This window comes from Salmo salar, chromosome ssa05 (assembly GCF_905237065.1).
Source record: "Salmo salar chromosome ssa05, Ssal_v3.1, whole genome shotgun sequence".
Classification (NCBI taxonomy): domain Eukaryota; kingdom Metazoa; phylum Chordata; class Actinopteri; order Salmoniformes; family Salmonidae; genus Salmo; species Salmo salar.
The window spans coordinates 68,708,828-68,717,276 of NC_059446.1; the positions used below are offsets into that span (position 1 = coordinate 68,708,828).

General features: G+C 41.5%; 2 protein-coding genes across 3 annotated transcripts in view; one reads left to right on the forward strand and one right to left on the reverse strand.

Moving 5' to 3' along the window:
- Positions 1 to 5,816, reverse strand: part of LOC106605615 (histone-lysine N-methyltransferase 2A) — a 62,823-nt gene extending 57,007 nt beyond the window's left edge. The window contains exon 1 of one of the 2 annotated variants that reach the window (XM_014201450.2): positions 5,463 to 5,816. In XM_014201450.2, coding sequence (XP_014056925.2) covers positions 5,463 to 5,771 — 309 coding nt within the window. In that variant the 5' untranslated portion in view covers positions 5,772 to 5,816. Of the gene's footprint in view, positions 1 to 5,438 lie in introns of both variants that reach the window. The other variant, XM_014201449.2, reaches the window with a different exon arrangement.
- Positions 5,817 to 6,581: 765 nt separating this feature from the next.
- LOC106605614 (gamma-secretase subunit PEN-2) lies at positions 6,582 to 8,329 on the forward strand. The gene is made up of 4 exons (XM_014201448.2): positions 6,582 to 6,742; positions 7,127 to 7,237; positions 7,426 to 7,530; positions 7,840 to 8,329. The coding sequence occupies exons 2-4, from the start codon at positions 7,177 to 7,179 to the stop codon at positions 7,977 to 7,979; spliced, it is 306 nt and encodes a 101-aa protein (XP_014056923.1). The 5' UTR covers positions 6,582 to 6,742; positions 7,127 to 7,176; the 3' UTR covers positions 7,980 to 8,329.
- The last annotated feature ends 120 nt before the right edge of the window (positions 8,330 to 8,449 follow it).

The window sequence follows — 8,449 nt, forward strand, 5'->3', positions numbered from 1 at the left end:
TGGAGACTGGCTAGGCTGTGCTTCTTCTTGAGCCACTCCTTTGTTGCCTTGGCCGTGTGTTTTGGGTCATTGTCATGCTGGAATACCCATCCACGACCCATTTTCAATGCCCTGGCTGAGGGAAGGAGGTTCTCACCCAAGATTTGACGGTACATGGCCCCGTCAAATGATGCGGTGAAGTTGTCCTGTCCCCTTAGCAGAAAAACACCCCCAAAGCATAATGTTTCCACCTCCATGTTTGACGGTGGAGATGGTGTTCTTGGGGTCATAGGCAGCATTCCTCCTCCTCCAAACACGGCGAGTTGAGTTGATGCCAAAGAGCTCCATTTTGGTCTCATCTGACCACAACACTTTCACCAGTTGTCCTCTGAATCATTCAGATGTTCATTGGCAAACTTCAGACGGGCATGTATATGTATTCTTGAGCAGGGGGACCTTGCAGGCACTGCAGGATTTCAGTCCTTCACGGCATAGTGTGTTACCAATTGTTTTCTTGGTGACAATGGTCCCAGCTGCCTTGAGATCATTGACAAGATCCTCCCGTGTAGTTCTGGGCTGATTCCTCACCGTTCTCATTGCAACCCCACGAGGTGAGATCTTGCATGGAGCTCCAGGCCGAGGGATATTGACAGTTCTTTTGTGTTTCTTCCATTTGCGAAAAATCGAACCAAATGTTGTCACCTTCTCACCAAGCTGCTTGGCGATGGTCTTGTAGCCCATTCCAGCCTTGTGTAGGTCTACAATCTTGTCCCTGACATCCTTGGAGAGCTCTTTGGTCTTGGCCATGGTGGAGAGTTTGGAATCTGATTGATTGATTGCTTCTGTGGACATGTGTCTTTTATACAGGTAACAAGCTGCGGTTAGGAGCACACCCTTTAAGAGTGTGCTCCTAATCTCAGCTCGTTACCGCTATAAAAGACACCTGGGAGCAGGAAATCTTTCTGATTGAGAGGGGGGTCAAATACTTATTTCCCTCATTAAAATGCAAATCAATTTATAACATTTTTGACATGCGTTTTTCTGGATATTTTTGTTGTTATTCTGTCTCTCACTGTTCAAATAAACCTACCATTAGAATTATAGACTGATCCTTTCTTTATCAGTGGGCAAACGTACAAAATCAGCAGGGGATCAAATACTTTTTTCCCCCACTGTATGCACTCGAACGAGGAATGGGAGGCGAGCTTAAATTACGAGTTGAGATTGAGAAATAAAAAGTAATATATAAAAGCACGTTTCACTCCAGTACCATCTTTCGAGGAGCTGCTCTCTGACAGGTGATAGGCTATTCTCTGTATGCTGTGCGCGTGCGATAGATAAGATACATGACAACCAACGAAAATACACACGGCCAATTTAATTCCCCTAAATTATGCAAATTAACCTAGACTGATAAGCATGAACAGTCAAATGTATTTTCGGCAGCTAACCAATTAACTGTTAAGATCCCTATTCAGTACAGTAGACTCTACTGCACCAAACTTTACTCTACCGTTAGAGTTCAGAAATCTGCATTTTCAAAAATGCAGACCACCAAAATCTGCGTTTTAAACCATTTCCCACGCGTTTTATGTTGAAAGAGTGTCTTTTTGTTTCAATAAGGTGATCAGGGGAGTCCAACTATAGTTCTTCTTCACAGAAAATACATTAGTGCAACACATTCGTCAGAAAATAGCTTCATTTTCATCAGATGACAACAGAAGTGCAACACTATTTTTGGCTAACAGCCACACAAGTAAATTAGCTTACAATGAAAAAAACAAGGTATTTTTTGCAAAAACGCTGCATGACCATCATATTTCTATTGTTTATCATAGAAAGAGCAATGCCAGCTACATTTCCTAATGTGTTGCTTGAAGTTAATCTTGCATTTTACCTGAGAAAAATAGGCTACACCGAGAAAATTACTAGAGAAAAGTACCTACACATCAGTCAGAGCACAATGCCTGTTCGTGAATTCTCAATCGAGTGAAGTGCAACTGAAGCACAAAATTTGTCTGATGCCGAGCAGAAATTACAATAATCATTTTAGATCTGTGCTTACAAAATGCGGCAAGATACAGTATCTTAAGAGTTCTCTTTTTCTGAGTGAAAAATGAACAATTCTGCATTAACGCGTAATGAACTATACTCTTCTTTACTGTACCGTGCAAACTTGTGAAACAGACGTCTATGATTGCTGATCGGACCAAATCTGAACCAGTCATGGACGTCTATGTTTGGGCCAAATGGAGGCCGGTCTAAACCGACCAAAAAAAACTACGTCTGTGGACTTTGAAATCAAGGCCGTGGCGGACTGACCAAATGTCAACGTCCATGGACGTCCGGTGTCAGTCGGTTCAGATGCCATTTCCAGTAAATGGAAAGCAAGTGGTCTCATGGGTAGTTGGTTGTCAGTAAGAGCTGGGAGAGGTAACATTAACTACTGTGGGGGGGGGGTAAATCAGACCCTTTTGACTTTTTCCACAACAAAGAAATATATTACAACCTTATTCTAAAACGTATTACATTGCTGCCCCCCCCCCAAAAAAAAAAAAATCTACACACAATACCCCATAATGACAAAGCAAAAGCAGGTTTAGACATTTTTGCAAATGTATTAAAAATAACAAACTGAAATATCACATTTACATAAGTATTCAGACCCTTTACTCAGTACTTTGTTGAAGCATATTTCAGGTCTCTCCAGAGATGTTCGATCAGGTTCAAGTCCGGGATCTGGCTGGGCCACTCAAGGACATTGAGACTTGTCCCGAAGCCACTCCTGTGTTGTCTAGCCTAGTGGTTAGCGCGTTAGGCCAGTAACCGAAAGGTTGCTGGATCGAATCTCCAAGCTGACAAGGTAAAAATCTGTCGTTCTGCCTCTGAGCAAGGCAGTTAACACACTGTTCCCTGGGCACCAAAGATGTGGATGTCGATTAAGGCTGCCCCCCGCACTGCTCTGATTCAAAAGGAGTTGGGTTAAATGTGGAAGACACATTTCAGTTGAAGGCATTTAGTTGTACTACTGACTAGGTATCCCCCTTTCCCGGCTCTGTGCTTAGGGTCATTGTCCTGTTGAAGATTCAACCCAGTCTGAGGTCCTGAGCATTCTGGAGCAGGTTTTCATCAAGGATCTCTCTGTACTTTGCTCCGTTCATCTTTCCCTCGATCCTGACTCCCAGTCCCTGCCGCTGAAAAACATGCCCACAGCATGCTGCTGCCACCAACTTGCTTCACTGTAGGGATGGTGCCAGGTTTCCTCCAGACGTGACACTTGGCATTCAGAGTTCAATTTTGGTTTCATCAGACCTGAGAATCTTGTTTCTCATGGTCAGAGAGTCCTTTAGGTGCCTTTTGGCAAACTCCAAACAGGCTGTCATGTGCCTTTTACAGATGAATGGCTTCCGTCTGGCCATTCTACCATAAAGGCCTGATTGGCAGAGTGCTGCAGAGATGGTTCTCCCATCTCCACAGAGGAACTTTGGTGCTCTGTCAAGCAGAGTGACCATCGGGTTCTTGGTCACCTCCCTGTCCAAGGCACTTCACCCCCGATTGCTCAGTTTGGCCGGGCGGCCAGCTCTAAAAAGTGTTTTGGGGATTCCGAACTTCTTCCATTTAAAAATGATGGAGGCCACTGTGTTCTTGGGTACCTTCAATGCTGCAGAAATGTTTTGGTACCCTTCCCCAAATCTGTGCTTCGACACACACAATCCTGTCTCGGAGCTCTACGGACAATTCCTTGCTCTGACATGCACTATTAACTGTGGGACATTATATAGATAGGTGTGTGCCTTTCCAGATCATGTTCAATCAATTTAATTTACCACTGGTGGACTCCAATCAAGTTGTAGAAACATCAAGGATGATCAATGGAAACAGGATGCACCTGAGCTCAATTTCGAGTCTCATAGTAAAGGGTCTGAATACTTATTTACATGGATGTTTTTTTTTTTATATATATAAAATTTGTAAAAATTCCTAAAAACCTGGTTTTTGCTTTGTCATTATAGGGTATTGTGTGTAGATTGATGAGAACAATGTTTTTATTTCATAATAAGGCTGAATACTTTCCAAGTACACTAACAGTATGCCAGTGGGAAGGAGGACAGTAGTAGGTGATTCAATGGTGGTTTGTGACTACTATGATTTCCCATTGTTGACAATTGCAGTAATTCCATTAATGATTACTTAATAATTGATTACTGAAAATCAGTAAAAACACAAACTAATTGTTTGGTGGGTTCTTTTACATGGAAATGACGATGTATAGTGTTTTAGGTTACTGCCTAATTGCAATACGTCTCCCATGTCAAATGTTTACCATCATTGGGATGACCTGTAGATTGTGCTAGTCTTGAGCACCAAACTATACCATTACAAACCCAACACAAGTGCACTGGACAAGCCATTACATCAACTAGTTAAGTTAATCATTCAAAAACAGTCCAAGCACATCTTTCAAATGATCTTCTCCTCCAGGTAATGCATCGTTGTTCATGGATGGCGAGGCATTACCAAGAAACCAGCAGCAATTTACCCAGTCATGCCTGGGAACTGGGGAGGGGTTGCAGGCCTCTAACTACATCTGCTACATGCCTGTTAATATGCAAATAAAGTCGATATTGTGGCAGAAGCATTTTGTCGGCTAATGTGGAGCTTGGGTCCAAGCCAGATTATTAACATATGAATACTTGCAGTCATTATGTAGGCCTAGGTCATTTATATGTCAAATGTAAATATCTAATATGCTTGGTGCTCCTCTCTTGCCTGTAATGAAATAGAAAATGGACTGCAATAGCAGGCCAAGTAACGTTAACATCTCACATCATGACAAATTTACCCACTACCGGGTTTCGTTATCATAGTTTTCCCTCCAATTACTTCTCCAACAAGCTAGTTACATTAGCAAGCGTTACATTAATTGACTCAGTGACAGCGACAAAAAAAACTGACCTGGTGACATTCTGCAAGCCATGTTTTTTAAAGGAACGTGAAATGATCCCCATACACGTTAGTTAGCTAGCTAGCTATCATAGAGAGTAGGATTCTGACGTAGCCCCTCCCCCTCTTGAATTCATAGAAACATTTATGTAGCTACGTTCGTTACTCACTGCAGCAATTACAGGCATAAAACAGCTAAATACTCATTTAAGACAAATACATGGCTAGTTAGCGTGGGTTTAAGTTATTCGTGGTAAATCTTATGTCTAACTAACCATAGAGCTACAATGCAGACAAATATTACATTAGCCTTCCCCTTTGTTAGCTAGCGCTATTGACGAACATCTCATGAAGTCGCTTCTGCTAACGTTAGCTGGCTAGCTAGCTAACTAATGTTGACACTTAAAGCAAAGTATTATGAAACGGGGCTAACTCTACATGACACACACACACAAAACTACACACCAACACAGGTAACCAAAATGACATGATAAAAGAAGCAAAAATATACTAACTCCAGCAGCGATTTGGGCTCTCACCTCTTCGCTCCCACTTGAGCTGTACCCAGCCTCCGCTAAGCTCTTGTGGTTCGACTCTATCCCAAGTAAGCGCAAGTGAGACTGGTCCTCGTTTAACGAGAGAACCAGGCTTGTGGGCCTTGGGCCTCCAGCATTAGTCACATCGTCAGCTTCTGCCCCTGATCGGTCGAGTTGCCATCGCTTCTCAGAACGCAAGCGGCTGCGAGACGACCAAGGCCGACCAGGGAAGCGACCTCGGGGTGCAGCAGTACCAACTTGGCCTCCTATGGCAGCCGCGGTTGCTGATCCGCATCCCGCTGCCGCCATCATAGCTTCAAAAACAACACCGATAGCAACTTGAGGTGAGACGAGAGGGAAGGCGCGAGATAGGGAGGGGGGACCCGCAAGGCTGCCGGGAAATGAAGTATGTCCAAGGAAAGCTTCACAGGGTAACTTGCAAATCTTTATTTAAATGATGATTGGAATTTATAGGAGTTGTGTGTGCAATGCAATATGTAATGCAAGTAATAAACCCATTTGATATTAAACAAAGGACACATTGCTCGATCATAGTTTCATTACAACCATTACGTTTGTCGATAATTAACTACAAGGCCCAGCTTCCCTCCATGCCAAAAAATACACATTTTGTGAATGGCCATCTACCGCTGAACCAATATTTTTAGGCTTGTCCCTATTCCTCAGTGGCCGAGCGGCTTGTCCTCGTCTTTTGATATGATCATACAGATTAAACCACTATACATTATGTGCGCGCTCCTTACATGAGAGAGAGAGAGAGTCAATGCACTTAAATCAAGCTCTAAACATAATTTGAAAAGAAGAATTGAAAACATCCACAAGTCTAGGCCTATATTTTTGTGCATTGATTGTAGTAAACTTCACTGACGGAAATTATTCACAGAATAAGACAGGCAGGTTAACAGTAATTTTGCAACTGCAAGGCACATATTTTGCATGGCAATTCAGATCATCTGCACTGTCAGCAATAATAGGTGATTTACTACAAGCAAAAGTTAATTACACGGTTGAAACATATTTTAATGTAAATGCCAAAACATACGTTTCTATGTACAACTACATTACTGAACTACATTACCCACAATGAACTGGGGGGGGGGTGTAATATGGACGTCACATCCCCCTCTTCAGAAAACTGGAGTAGGAAGCGGAAAGGAACAAGTTGAAATTCTCTTTTGTGTTGATGGTCTGAGCTGTTTAACGTTAAATCCTCAAGCAATTTAGAGCTATTTGACACATATATATATAACTCAAGATTACAGGTAAAAGCCTCGGAAAATATTAATGATGTCTTTTCTGTAATAGTAGTTGCTATAGAGGACAATTGCTGTTAACATTGTCGCATATATTGTTAGCCATCCAGCACGCAGTATTTTCGACTGCTTTTTCAAAACTTAGCTACTAGCCTACACATTTCGCCTTAAAATACTTAAGTTCGCAAAATTTGTGTTAAAATATGTTATTTTATCGTGTAATCTGGGCAGATAGCCAGGCTAACGTTGGATGGAAACACAAGACTTGTTCCATTCTTATCGATAGGGGGCACCCTCGTATTTTACAGACGGGCAGTTCCATGAAGCCGAAATGTGCCAGTCTAGATCTTCAAAATACCCTCTCACTTTTATACTCTTCCATCATACTTCAAGGTCTCTTTGAAAAACTGTCAATACGAAGGGGGAAATAACAGGAAATCAACATGAACCTAGAGCGCCTTCCCAATGAGGAGAAACTCACCCTCTGCAGGAAATACTATTTAGGTAAGTTGGTAAGTCTGAACCACCAAGTGTTGTTTTTCTCTACGTGACCAGGGGATTTCTTTCCCCTGGCATGGTTCAAAGAGAAAAGCATTGCATTAACTATCCAAATGTTAGTGTTTACAATATATATATATATATATAGTAATGCAAGAATAATGTAGTAATACTGTAATGACTTTCTATCTCAGGGGGATTTGCATTCCTTCCGTTCCTGTGGCTGGTGAATGTGGTGTGGTTTTTCAAAGAGGCCTTTGTAAAGCCAACATATACTGAACAACTTAAGATCAAAACATGTGAGTGTCAATCCGCCAATCATAGTCTATGCACACAGAGAAAGTGCTGTTAATTAATATAACTAAAGATTCTTGTACAAATGATTAGTAGTCCAGGTTTGTTGTGGCACATCTACATACTGGATAAATAATACATTTATGTTACAGGTTGTGTGTCTTATGAGATGTAGGCCTATGATCCATGATGAGATAAGATGATCCAGCTAAAACAAAGTTGGCTTTGTATTAGTTTAACATTAGTGTAAGTATTAGTGAAAGCATGCAGTTTCTATTCAAACATGACTACAATAAATTACATCTCTCTTTCAGATGTAAAGCGATCAGGGCTGGGGTTGCTACTGTGGGTTGCAGTACTCACCACATGGATAACCATATTCCAACACTTCAGAGCAGAATGGGGTGAGGTGGGCGACTACCTCTCCTTCACCATTCCACTTGGCATTCCCTGAGACAGACAAGGCGGGGAAACAAGAAAGCTTCCTACTGTATAAAACTTTACCATGACAGAATGAATAGACAAATCTAACATAAGTTGAAATAGTTAAGTGTAGTTGATCAATGGATAATCATAGTAATTTTTCTGGGCTTTAATGAGTGGGAAGATGTCCTATGAACACTGCACCTTTTCCCCAAATTGTGTCTAGTGTGTGGATGTCTCAACACGTTTGAGTAAATTTGGAAGGTTGTACAGGCGAATGGTATGTATGACAAAAATAAATAGCAAATTCATTAACTTTCTAAATTAAATGGAAGTGTATGCCTTTTTTATTTGCTGTAATAAAGTTGAGTTTAGATGCCAGATTGTGGTCTAGTGTGCATTTCATTAGACATTTGGCCCCTATGGATAATATGAATGGTATGAGCATAGCTTTGGATAACAATATCCAATTGGTTTTGTTTAATATGTCAGTATTTGTAA